We start from the raw sequence: 13,731 nt of genomic DNA, 5'->3' as shown, positions 1-13,731 counted from the left end.
AATGTAAAAGTTGACCAACTGAAGGGGAAGATGCCCGGTGTGTGTGATGCTCGTCGTTTGGTGAGAGGTAAACAGGGGGGCGAGAGTGGGGAAACAGAAGAGTCATTGTCTGTTCTTTTGAGTTTTGATGTTGAGTCTTTGCCCGACAAAGTGATGTGAGGATATATAAGTTATCCTGTACGAGCTTTTATGCCGAATACATTGCGTTGTTACAGGTGTCAAGCTTATGGGCATGTGGCAGCAGTGTGTAGGAGGGAGGTTCCAAGGTGTGAGAAGTGTGCAGAATGGCATGAGACAAAGGAATGTGTAGCATTGGGGAAAGTAGTGGTATGTTGGCCTGAGGTAGGACTAAATAGATTTAAATAGTGTAGGGGGGTGTTATTTATCATTATTATTATAACAAAATTGTGAGTGTAGTTACAATATAATAATAATAATAATAATAATGTGTTTATTGGATATACTATATATTATAATAAGATGGTAGGGTATTTGTTTAGTTATTAATTGTTTCTAGCAAAGTATAAGGGAGTTGTACTCCAGTCTAGTAGGTGGCAGTAATGCAACATTTATTGGATGCCAACAGCCGTTAAAACCTCATCGAAGAAGAACACACAATTAACCAAAACAGGGCCGCTTCTAGTGACATTGATTGAATCCACCTTACCCATTGCTTTCTTCATAGTCCTCGATATTACAAATGGATTTCCCAAATTAATATCCTTGTCCAAACGCTCTGCTACACCGTATTGTGACGTTTTATTGATAACGACTTATTAGAGACAGGCAGAATAATGGCCAGCTACTTCTCGGGTCCTTCTGCACTTAAAGGAATGTCGCAGACTACATGACGTTCTCTTTACTCGCTGTCACAGAGGAGATAGGGTGGGTTTCTTGATCTCGCCAAAAACATCTGTCCGATTTATCAAACATCCTTTGTTTCAAATTCCTTACAGTCACCCTATCATCATGGATAATAACTTTTCTATCATGTTTGGTCAATATTGCAGAATTTTAGGTCCCCCCATCCATCGATAATCTACAATGGCCGAGGAAGGGTAAGCGTGACCGGTCTATTCCCGCTTTGCGATGAACCAGGGCTAGTTAACTAACCAGCTAAATTGCACGTTTCAAAGTTGTATTGTTTGTAAAGTGGTGATGTGTTCCTAAAAATATTATTTACATGCCTCTACGTGCACTTCCAGAACTATTGATGACAGTAAAATGGAACATCCTTACCAGAGGGGTCCCCCCCCAGTTAACGCTAGCTAGCTAAGCATGTTGGTTGGTTGTAACCAAGTAACTTTTCCTATCGAGCTATTTCTGTGAATGTAGTAAGTTGACAGTATAATGGTTAATTTCCGGCGCATGTGTGATGATTTACTTTCTTTAGTCGGATACCCCTTCACTCTAAATTATGAGTGAGATCCCCTATCTGACACGCCGGGAGGTTGCAAACGTTCAACCCACCTCACTTATCATAACGGGCTAGTTGTAGCTAACTAACTCTTCGTCTCCTCTTCTCCCATCTCCTCTCCTTGTCCCTCCCCCCCCCCAGCATCGCTGCCGGAGGTGTGATGGATGTCAACACCGCTCTCCCCGAGGTGCTCAAGACAGCCCTCATCCACGACGGCCTGGCCCGCGGTATCCGCGAGGCCGCCAAAGCGCTGGACAAGTGAGTGAACATTTCTGGTCATGTGTGACCTAAATGGCTCCCTATTTAGTGTACTACTTTTGACAGGGGCTGGGCCTATAGGGCTCTGTACTACTTTTGACCAGGGGCTGGGCCCATGGGGCTCTGGTCAAAAGAAGTGCACTCTTATCTCCCTCACTAACTTTAAGCATCAGTTGTCAGAGCAGCTTACCGATCACTGCACCTGTACACAGCCCATCTGAAATTAGCCACCCAACTACCTCATCCCCATATTGTTATTTATTTTGCTCATTTGCACCCCAGTATCTCTATTTGCACATCTTCTGCACATATATCACTCCTGTGTTAATACTAAATTGTAATTATTTTTGCACTTTGCCTATTTATTGCCTTACCTCCATAACATACTATAATAATAATAATATATTATGCCATTTAGCAGACGCTTTTATCCAAAGTGACTTACAGTCATGTGTGCATACATTTTAACGTATGGGTGGTCCCGGGGATCGAACCCACTACCCTGGCGTTACAAGCGCCGTGCTCTACCAGCTGAGCTACAGAGGACCTCACTACATTTGCACACACTGTATATAGATTTTCTATTGTGTTATTGACTGTATGTTTTGTTTTACCCCATATGTAACTCTGTGTTGTTGTTTTTATCGCACTGCTTTGCTTTATCTTGGCCAGGTCGCAGTTGTAAATGAGAACTTGTTCTCAACTGGCTTACCTGGTTAAATAAAGGTGGGGGGAAAAAGTAGTATACTTTGGTGCTGGGGCTTTAATTTCTTGTCTGTTTTCACCCACAGTTTTATTAGCTAGTTCCATTACATTACACAAGTCTTTGGATGAAGGCATCTTCTGTACAAGGGAGTTTTGTTAAGAGCCTGACGTGCTGTCTTAACCTTAACATGCGTTGTTTGCAGTTCTGTTTTGGAAACATAAAGACCTTTCATCAGTGAGGGAGGGGGGGGGAGAGAAATTGAATTGATACATCCGTTTATAGGGTTTGTGTTCCCACATGGCTATATCTTTGTGTTTACAGAAGACCCAAGGGACCACCTGTGCTAATTAGCTATCTATCGTGCTCTGAACATGTAACGGCTGAATCCTTTGAGAACTGCAATCGTTACCCAAAAATCTGTCTTGAGATACTTCTGCCTCCCAGATGGCACCCTATTCCCTACATAGTGCACTTCTTGTGACCACTAGAGCTGGGCTTGGCACTACATAGGAAATGGGATGCCATTTGGGACGCTTTCAGAGGCTTACTAGATAACCTTTTGTTAGTTATATTCCTGATGTGATAGTAAATGACTACTGATTGTTGCTCTCCTCTCTCCTCTGTCCAGGCGCCAGGCTCACCTCTGCGTTCTTGCGGCCAACTGTGACGAGCCCATGTACGTCAAGCTGGTGGAAGCCCTCTGCGCTGAGCATCAGATTAACCTCATCAAGGTATGGCGGGGTGGAGTGTGTGGATGGGGGGGGGGGGGTTGAATGAGAAAGCAGGAACTGCTACAGTTTCCTGATTTATAGTCTGCTGTTTTGACCACTTAAGCAAAGTGCTGCAGTGTTATGGTGCTAAACAAGGGAGTGTAGTAGGAGTGTTGTGTGTGTATGGTGTTTAGTGAACCTAGTAATTATTGTAACTGAGTATAGGTGTTTGTGTTGGGGATGATATTGTGGCTCCCCCTACTGACCCCTGAGCATACTGCCATCGTTACCCTACTGACCCCTGAGCATACTGCCATCGTTACCCTACTGAGCATACTGCCATCGTTACCCTACTGACCCCTGAGCATACTGCCATCGTTACCCTACTGAGCATACTGCCATCGTTACCCTACTGAGCATACTGCCATCGTTACCCTACTGAGCATACTGCCATCGTTACCCTACTGAGCATACTGCCATCGTTACCCTACTGAGCCTACTGCCATCGTTACCCTACTGAGCATACTGCCATCGTTACCCTACTGAGCATACTGCCATCGTTACCCTACTGAGCATACTGCCATCGTTACCCTACTGAGCATACTGCCATCGTTACCCTACTGAGCATACTGCCATCGTTACCCTACTGAGCATACTGCCATCGTTACCCTACTGAGCATACTGCCATCGTTACCCTACTGAGCATACTGCCATCGTTACCCTACTGAGCATACTGCCATCGTTACCCTACTGAGCATACTGCCATCGTTACCCTACTGGGCATACTGCCATAGTTACCCTACTGACCACTGAGCATACTGCCATCGTTACCCTACTGACTGACCCCTGAGCATACTGCCATCGTTACCCTACTGACTGACCCCTGAGCATACTGCCATCGTTACCCTACTGAGCATACTGCCATCGTTACCCTACTGAGCATACTGCCATAGTTACCCTACTGACCACTGAGCATACTGCCATCGTTACCCTACTGAGCATACTGCCATCGTTACCCTACTGACTGACCCCTGAGCATACTGCCATCGTTACCCTACTGAGCATACTGCCATCGTTACCCTACTGAGCATACTGCCATCGTTACCCTACTGAGCATACTGCCATCGTTACCCTACTGAGCATACTGCCATCGTTACCCTACTGAGCATACTGCCATCGTTACCCTACTGAGCATACTGCCATCGTTACCCTACTGAGCATACTGCCATCGTTACCCTACTGAGCATACTGCCATCGTTACCCTACTGAGCATACTGCCATAGTTACCCTACTGAGCATACTGCCATAGTTACCCTACTGACCACTGAGCATACTGCCATCGTTACCCTACTGAGCATACTGCCATCGTTACCCTACTGACTGACCCCTGAGCATACTGCCATCGTTACCCTACTGAGCATACTGCCATCGTTACCCTACTGAGCATACTGCCATCGTTACCCTACTGAGCATACTGCCATCGTTACCCTACTGAGCATACTGCCATCGTTACCCTACTGAGCATACTGCCATTGTTACCCTACTGAGCATACTGCCATAGTTACCCTACTGACCACTGAGCATACTGCCATTGTTACCCTACTGAGCATACTGCCATCGTTACCCTACTGACTGACCCCTGAGCATACTGCCATCGTTACCCTACTGAGCATACTGCCATCGTTACCCTACTGAGCATACTGCCATCGTTACCCTACTGAGCATACTGCCATCGTTACCCTACTGAGCATACTGCCATCGTTACCCTACTGAGCATACTGCCATCGTTACCCTACTGAGCATACTGCCATCGTTACCCTACTGAGCATACTGCCATCGTTACCCTACTGAGCATACTGCCAGTATTACCCTACTGAGCATACTGCCATCGTTACCCTACTGAGCATACTGCCATCGTTACCCTACTGAGCATACTGCCATCGTTACCCTACTGACCACTGAGCATACTACCATCGTTACCCTACTGACCCCTGAGCATACTGCCATCGTTACCCTACTGAGCATACTGCCATCGTTACCCTACTGACTGACCCCTGAGCATACTGCCATCGTTACCCTACTGAGCATACTGCCATCGTTACCCTACTGAGCATACTGCCATCGTTACCCTACTGAGCATACTGCCATCGTTACCCTACTGAGCATACTGCCATCGTTACCCTACTGAGCATACTGCCATCGTTACCCTACTGAGCATACTGCCATCGTTACCCTACTGAGCATACTGCCATCGTTACCCTACTGAGCATACTGCCATCGTTACCCTACTGAGCATACTGCCATAGTTACCCTACTGAGCATACTGCCATAGTTACCCTACTGACCACTGAGCATACTGCCATCGTTACCCTACTGAGCATACTGCCATCGTTACCCTACTGACTGACCCCTGAGCATACTGCCATCGTTACCCTACTGAGCATACTGCCATCGTTACCCTACTGAGCATACTGCCATCGTTACCCTACTGAGCATACTGCCATCGTTACCCTACTGAGCATACTGCCATCGTTACCCTACTGAGCATACTGCCATCGTTACCCTACTGAGCATACTGCCATCGTTACCCTACTGAGCATACTGCCATCGTTACCCTACTGAGCATACTGCCATCGTTACCCTACTGAGCATACTGCCATCGTTACCCTACTGAGCATACTGCCATAGTTACCCTACTGACCACTGAGCATACTGCCATCGTTACCCTACTGAGCATACTGCCATCGTTACCCTACTGACTGACCCCTGAGCATACTGCCATCGTTACCCTACTGAGCATACTGCCATCGTTACCCTACTGAGCATACTGCCATCGTTACCCTACTGAGCATACTGCCATCGTTACCCTACTGAGCATACTGCCATCGTTACCCTACTGAGCATACTGCCATCGTTACCCTACTGAGCATACTGCCATCGTTACCCTACTGACCACTGAGCATACTACCATCGTTACCCTACTGACCCCTGAGCATACTGCCATAGTTACCCTACTGACCCCTGAGCATACTGCCATAGTTACCCTACTGAGCATACTGCCATAGTTACCCTACTGAGCATACTGCCATAGTTACCCTACTGAGCATACTGCCATAGTTACCCTACTGAGCATACTGCCATCGTAACCCTACTGAGCATACTGCCATAGTTACCCTACTGAGCATACTGCCATCGTTACCCTACTGACCCCTGAGCATACTGCCATAGTTACCCTACTGAGCATACTGCCATAGTTATCCTACTGAGCATACTGCCATCGTTACCCTACTGACCACTGAGCATACTGCCATCGTTACCCTACTGAGCATACTGCCATCGTTACCCTACTGAGCATACTGCCATCGTTACCCTACTGAGCATACTGCCATCGTTACCCTACTGAGCATACTGCCATCGTTACCCTACTGAGCATACTGCCATAGTTACCCTACTGACCACTGAGCATACTGCCATAGTTACCCTACTGAGCATACTGCCATCGTTACCCTACTGACTGACCCCTGAGCATACTGCCATCGTTACCCTACTGAGCATACTGCCATCGTTACCCTACTGAGCATACTGCCATCGTTACCCTACTGAGCATACTGCCATCGTTACCCTACTGAGCATACTGCCATCGTTACCCTACTGAGCATACTGCCATCGTTACCCTACTGAGCATACTGCCATAGTTACCCTACTGAGCATACTGCCATAGTTACCCTACTGAGCATACTGCCATCGTTACCCTATTGAGCATACTGCCATCGTTACCCTACTGAGCATACTGCCATCGTTACCCTACTGAGCATACTGCCATCGTTACCCTACTGAGCATACTGCCATCGTTACCCTACTGACCCCTGAGCATACTGCCATAGTTACCCTACTGAGCATACTGCCATAGTTACCCTACTGAGCATACTGCCATAGTTACCCTACTGAGCATACTGCCATAGTTACCCTACTGAGCATACTGCCATAGTTACCCTACTGAGCATACTGCCATCGTTACCCTACTGAGCATACTGCCATCGTTACCCTACTGAGCATACTGCCATAGTTACCCTACTGACCACTGAGCATACTGCCATCGTTACCCTACTGACCCCTGAGCATACTGCCATAGTTACCCTACTGAGCATACTGCCATAGTTATCCTACTGAGCATACTGCCATCGTTACCCTACTGACCACTGAGCATACTGCCATCGTTACCCTACTGAGCATACTGCCATAGTTACCCTACTGACCACTGAGCATACTGCCATCGTTACCCTACTGAGCATACTGCCATCGTTACCCTACTGACTGACCCCTGAGCATACTGCCATCGTTTCCCCTACTGAGCATACTGCCATCGTTACCCTACTGAGCATACTGCCATCGTTACCCTACTGAGCATACTGCCATCGTTACCCTACTGAGCATACTGCCATCGTTACCCTACTGAGCATACTGCCATCGTTACCCTACTGAGCATACTGCCATCGTTACCCTACTGAGCATACTGCCATCGTTACCCTACTGAGCATACTGCCATCGTTACCCTACTGAGCATACTGCCATCGTTACCCTACTGAGCATACTGCCATCGTTACCCTACTGAGCATACTGCCATCGTTACCCTACTGACCACTGAGCATACTACCATCGTTACCCTACTGACCCCTGAGCATACTGCCATAGTTACCCTACTGAGCATACTGCCATAGTTACCCTACTGAGCATACTGCCATAGTTACCCTACTGAGCATACTGCCATCGTTACCCTACTGAGCATACTGCCATAGTTACCCTACTGACCACTGAGCATACTGCCATCGTTACCCTACTGAGCATACTGCCATCGTTACCCTACTGACCACTGAGCATACTACCATCGTTACCCTACTGACCCCTGAGCATACTGCCATAGTTACCCTACTGAGCATACTGCCATAGTTACCCTACTGAGCATACTGCCATAGTTACCCTACTGAGCATACTGCCATCGTTACCCTACTGAGCATACTGCCATAGTTACCCTACTGACCACTGAGCATACTGCCATCGTTACCCTACTGACCCCTGAGCATACTGCCATAGTTACCCTACTGAGCATACTGCCATAGTTATCCTACTGAGCATACTACCATCGTTACCCTACTGACCCCTGAGCATACTGCCATAGTTACCCTACTGAGCATACTGCCATAGTTACCCTACTGAGCATACTGCCATAGTTACCCTACTGAGCATACTGCCATCGTTACCCTACTGAGCATACTGCCATAGTTACCCTACTGACCACTGAGCATACTGCCATCGTTACCCTACTGAGCATACTGCCATCGTTACCCTACTGACCACTGAGCATACTACCATCGTTACCCTACTGACCCCTGAGCATACTGCCATAGTTACCCTACTGAGCATACTGCCATAGTTACCCTACTGAGCATACTGCCATAGTTACCCTACTGAGCATACTGCCATCGTTACCCTACTGAGCATACTGCCATAGTTACCCTACTGACCACTGAGCATACTGCCATCGTTACCCTACTGAGCATACTGCCATCGTTACCCTACTGACCACTGAGCATACTACCATCGTTACCCTACTGTCCCCTGAGCATACTGCCATAGTTACCCTACTGAGCATACTGCCATAGTTACCCTACTGAGCATACTGCCATAGTTACCCTACTGAGCATACTGCCATAGTTACCCTACTGAGCATACTGCCATCGTTACCCTACTGAGCATACTGCCATAGTTACCCTACTGACCACTGAGCATACTGCCATAGTTACCCTACTGACCCCTGAGCATACTGCCATAGTTACCCTACTGAGCATACTGCCATAGTTATCCTACTGAGCATACTGCCATCGTTACCCTACTGACCACTGAGCATACTGCCATCGTTACCCTACTGAGCATACTGCCATAGTTACCCTACTGACCACTGAGCATACTGCCATCGTTACCCTACTGAGCATACTGCCATCGTTACCCTACTGACTGACCCCTGAGCATACTGCCATCGTTACCCTACTGAGCATACTGCCATCGTTACCCTACTGAGCATACTGCCATCGTTACCCTACTGAGCATACTGCCATCGTTACCCTACTGAGCATACTGCCATCGTTACCCTACTGAGCATACTGCCATCGTTACCCTACTGAGCATACTGCCATCGTTACCCTACTGACCACTGAGCATACTACCATCGTTACCCTACTGACCCCTGAGCATACTGCCATAGTTACCCTACTGAGCATACTGCCATAGTTACCCTACTGAGCATACTGCCATAGTTACCCTACTGAGCATACTGCCATCGTTACCCTACTGAGCATACTGCCATAGTTACCCTACTGACCACTGAGCATACTGCCATCGTTACCCTACTGACCCCTGAGCATACTGCCATAGTTACCCTACTGAGCATACTGCCATCGTTACCCTACTGAGCATACTGCCAAATGTTTTACTAGTGTTTTTAACGATGCAACGGCCAACGACGTAGCATGTATTTCCCAAAACACCACAGCGAGAGAACGGTCACTAAGTATGGCATCTGAGCTGCTCTCGGATCAGTTTGGTCCATTCAAGTATTTCCTTTAACATTTTATAATTATTTCTATTGATGGATCAGCTCCTGCAAATGTTGAGACGGCTGATTCTAACGCTTAGCCAATAATGCTCAATTGATTTTTAACATCAAATGTATTTCAATATGATTGTAATTGGCCTATAGCCTACTGTTTAATATTTTTAATGCAGTCTTCTTGGTTTTCATTTGAAGCATCTTGTTTGTGTCAATTACAAAGACATTTGGCAACTTTATTTGTAGTAAACTTTGTTCTGGGGGCAGGCGTTTCTTAAATTACGAGTGTTTTCAAGTGCAACGTTAAAATAGCGAAGGTTTTGTGTAACAGCTCCTACGAAGGTTGTAACGGTGAACTTAGCGTTACAATTATTCTGGGAAACCGGGCCCTAGGTAAAAGTAGTGCACTATATAGGGAATAGGGTGCCATTCTCTGGTCAAAAGTAGTGCACTACATAGGGAATAGGGTGCCATTCTCTGGTCAAAAGTAGTGCACTACATAGGGAATAGGGTGCCATTCTCTGGTCAAAAGTAGTGCACTACATAGGGAATAGGGTGCCATTCTCTGGTCTAAAGTAGTGCACTATATAGGGTGCTATTCTCTGGTCAAAAGTAGTGCACTACATAGGGAATAGGGTGCCATTCTCTGGTCAAAAGTAGTGCACTACATAGGGAATAGGGTGCCATTCTCTGGTCAAAAGTAGTGCACTACATAGGGAATAGGGTGCCATTCTCTGGTCAAAAGTAGTGCACTACATAGGGAATAGGGTGCCATTCTCTGGTCAAAAGTAGTGCACTACATAGGGAATAGGGTGCCATTCTCTGGTCAAAAGTAGTGCACTACATAGGGAATAGGGTGCCATTCTCTGGTCAAAAGTAGTGCACTACATAGGGAATAGGGTGCCATTCTCTGGTCAAAAGTAGTGCACTACATAGGGAATAGGGTGCCATTCTCTGGTCAAAAGTAGTGCACTACATAGGGAATAGGGTGCCATTCTCTGGTCAAAAGTAGTGCACTACATAGGGAATAGGGTGCCATTCTCTGGTCAAAAGTAGTGCACTACATAGGGAATAGGGTGCCATTCTCTGGTCTAAAGTAGTGCACTATATAGGGTGCCATTCTCTGGTCTAAAGTAGTGTACTATATAGGGTGTCATTTGGGGGACACCCCATAAAACAGTGGGTACTGCAGTCGTGCTATTACTGCCTTGTGGAGATACTAGGTGGTAGCACAGCTTTTTCAAATCTCGTGTATTGAACCCCTTCTCCTCCTCCCTTGTCTCTGACCACCAGGTTGATGACAACAAGAAGCTGGGCGAGTGGGTCGGTCTGTGTAAGATCGACCGGGAAGGGAAACCCCGGAAGGTGGTGGGCTGCAGCTGTGTCGTGATCAAGGTATAAACCCAGTGCCCTGTTCTGGAAACTTCTCAGCTTGCAGGGGATGATCTGAATCCACTGAAGTCATGGAGGGTATTAATGGAAGGGGCTTGGACTGCTCCTTGTGATGTCATAAACTGGGTTGTGAGGAGTTGGCATGCTCCTTGTGATCCCTATGTGATGTCATAGACAGGATAGAATGTGTTAGAATTCTCCTTTTGTGATTTTACATTTTAGTTACTTTTTTTTTTAGCGACTTACGGTTAGTGAGTGCATACATTTTTCATACTGCCCCCCCCCCCCCCCTGTTTCTTCACCCGCAATTGCTCATAACCCATCCACAACTGCCCAACTGTGATAGTGAAAATCTGAGGCCTAATCCGCTAATATATATTTTCCAAAATTACTTTTCCTAATTTTCAACTCTCCTTTCCAGCTTTTGTCTTAATGAATGACACTTCAACAATGTCCTTTTTGCCTTCCGTGGATTGATAACTTTTTCTTCCCGATCCCAAAAGCAGTATTTGGCTGTGTAGGCGATTTGACGCACGTACAGTTAATCCCTAAAGTTTAGTCTTATGCACTAATAACAGATAGCCAAAAAAAATGAATGAAAAATCTCAATATAGATATAAATTGCACAAGAATGATAGTTAAGGATTTAAGTTATTTATCTTTATTCAAGCCGCCCGCCCTTCAGCCACACAATATTTAATGACCCTGTCTGGGCGGCGGGTTATGAGTCGACCCCATCGCTGTTGTGCCGGTCGAGTGCAGCTGCTGTGCTGTCGGTGCCATGCAGCTGCTTGTCCTATACAACTGGCCAGAGTGTCTGCCAGGGTACGAGCCCCTACGCCTCGCTGTGGTGCCTGGGGTCCCAATGAATGGCTACATGTCCCTTTTTTTAAACATACTGACCACCGTATGTCCATCTACCTTTTATCATACCGACTAGGGCTGAAGGGCGGGAACGCGGTTACTGAAATTGACTGGGATTTACGGCCCGAAACCACTCCCTTTTCCCAGCATAAATAACTAATGACAGTAGCGAGGCTATATACAGGGGGTACCAGTACAGAATCACATGTTCTCTTCTGCTGTCTCATGGTTTGAACGATGTGCGTGATTCCAGTCCATAGAATACAGTCCACACTCAAAAGTTTAGCATACTGGAGCTAGTTTCATTTATTTACCCAAGAGAGCATACAGCTAGCTACATCTATGGGGTTTATATAGCTAGCTACACCTATGGGCTTTATACAGCTAGCTACATCTATGGGCTTTATACAGCTAGCTACATCTATGGGGTTTATATAGCTAGCTACACCTATGGGCTTTATACAGCTAGCTACATCTATGGGGTTTATATAGCTAGCTACACCTATGGGCTTTATACAGCTAGCTACATCTATGGGCTTTATACAGCTAGCTACATCTATGGGCTTTATACAGCTAGCTACATCTATGGGCTTTATACAGCTAGCTACATCTATGGGCTTTATACAGCCAGCTACATCTATGGGCTTTATACAGCCAGCTACATCTATGGGCTTTTATACAGCTAGCTACATCTATGGGCTTTATACAGCTAGCTACATCTATGGGCTTTCTACAGCTAGCTACATCTATGGGCTTTATACAGCTAGCTACATCTGGGCTTTATATAGCTAGCTACATCTGGGCTTTATATAGCTAGCTACATCTATGGGCTTTATACAGCTAGCTACATCTATGGGCTTTATACAGCTAGCTACATCTATGGGCTTTATACAGCTAGCTACATCTATGGGCTTTTATACAGCCAGCTACATCTATGGGCTTTATACAGCTAGCTACATCTATGGGCTTTATACAGCTAGCTACATCCTAAGGTTTTTCTGTTGTGCGTAATGTGCAGTAGCCAGCCTATATCATATGTATTGGATAACGGCACAATCGTTTGTTTTTTGGGGGGGGGTTTGGGCTCATAAAATGTTAATGTAGGGCTCATAACATGTATTTAATATCTGGCTCAGGTAGCATCAGGTGTGAATTTTCATGCTGCTCAAATCCAGACATTTTATATGTTTTATAATGACACTTCCGGTTTTGATTGAATTAGTTACCTGGGAGAGAAGTGATTGGGATGGAACATTAGTACTCTGTTCAAAATAGAACCCTATTCCCTGTGTAGCGCACTGCTTTAGAGTATTAAGTTCAATATGTAGGGTGCTATTTCGGACACTTTACCCTTCAATGTTATCGGTTGGTTCTAAACAATGAACTATCCTGTAGCTAGCATCCTGTGGAAATGTCCCCCCCCCCCCCAAATCCTGTGTAACAGTCTCCCTTTTCCACCCCCTCTACAGGACTATGGCAAGGAGTCTCAAGCTAAGGACGTCATTGAGGAATACTTCAAGGCCAAGAAATGAGGTGTCATTTTCAATAAAAGCTGAAATGAAGTTTCTGTCTGGAGAGTTTTTTTTTTTAAAGTCCGGTCTGGGAGAGATGCAGAGCTTGATTTGACGCTACAGTCTACAATCACTTGAGTGACTGAGCTGAAAACATTTCAGACTGTTCTGTTAAACCGAATAGAGCCTAAACGCACGTTATCAAGATTCTAATCTTAACTGGCAAATTTTAAAACTGTCCTTTTGTGAGGCGAAGGCTGGAACTAGTT

The 13,731-nt window shown here is 46.1% G+C and overlaps 1 protein-coding gene across 1 annotated transcript; it reads left to right on the top strand.

Annotated features, from left to right (window-relative positions):
* The first annotated feature begins 854 nt into the window (after window positions 1-854).
* On the top strand, window positions 855-13,513 carry LOC311108775 (small ribosomal subunit protein eS12). The gene is made up of 5 exons (XM_084151519.1): window positions 855-1,058; window positions 1,559-1,675; window positions 3,010-3,112; window positions 10,989-11,090; window positions 13,421-13,513. Exons 1-5 carry the CDS (start codon window positions 1,045-1,047, stop codon window positions 13,481-13,483), a joined length of 399 nt encoding a protein of 132 aa, XP_084007645.1. The 5' UTR covers window positions 855-1,044; the 3' UTR covers window positions 13,484-13,513.
* Window positions 13,514-13,731: the final 218 nt, after the last annotated feature.

The sequence above is a fragment of the Coregonus lavaretus genome (genome assembly GCF_964263955.1).
Source record: "Coregonus lavaretus genome assembly, chromosome: 33".
Taxonomy (NCBI): Eukaryota; Metazoa; Chordata; class Actinopteri; order Salmoniformes; family Salmonidae; genus Coregonus; species Coregonus lavaretus.
This window is presented reverse-complemented; position numbering and strand designations above follow the sequence as displayed.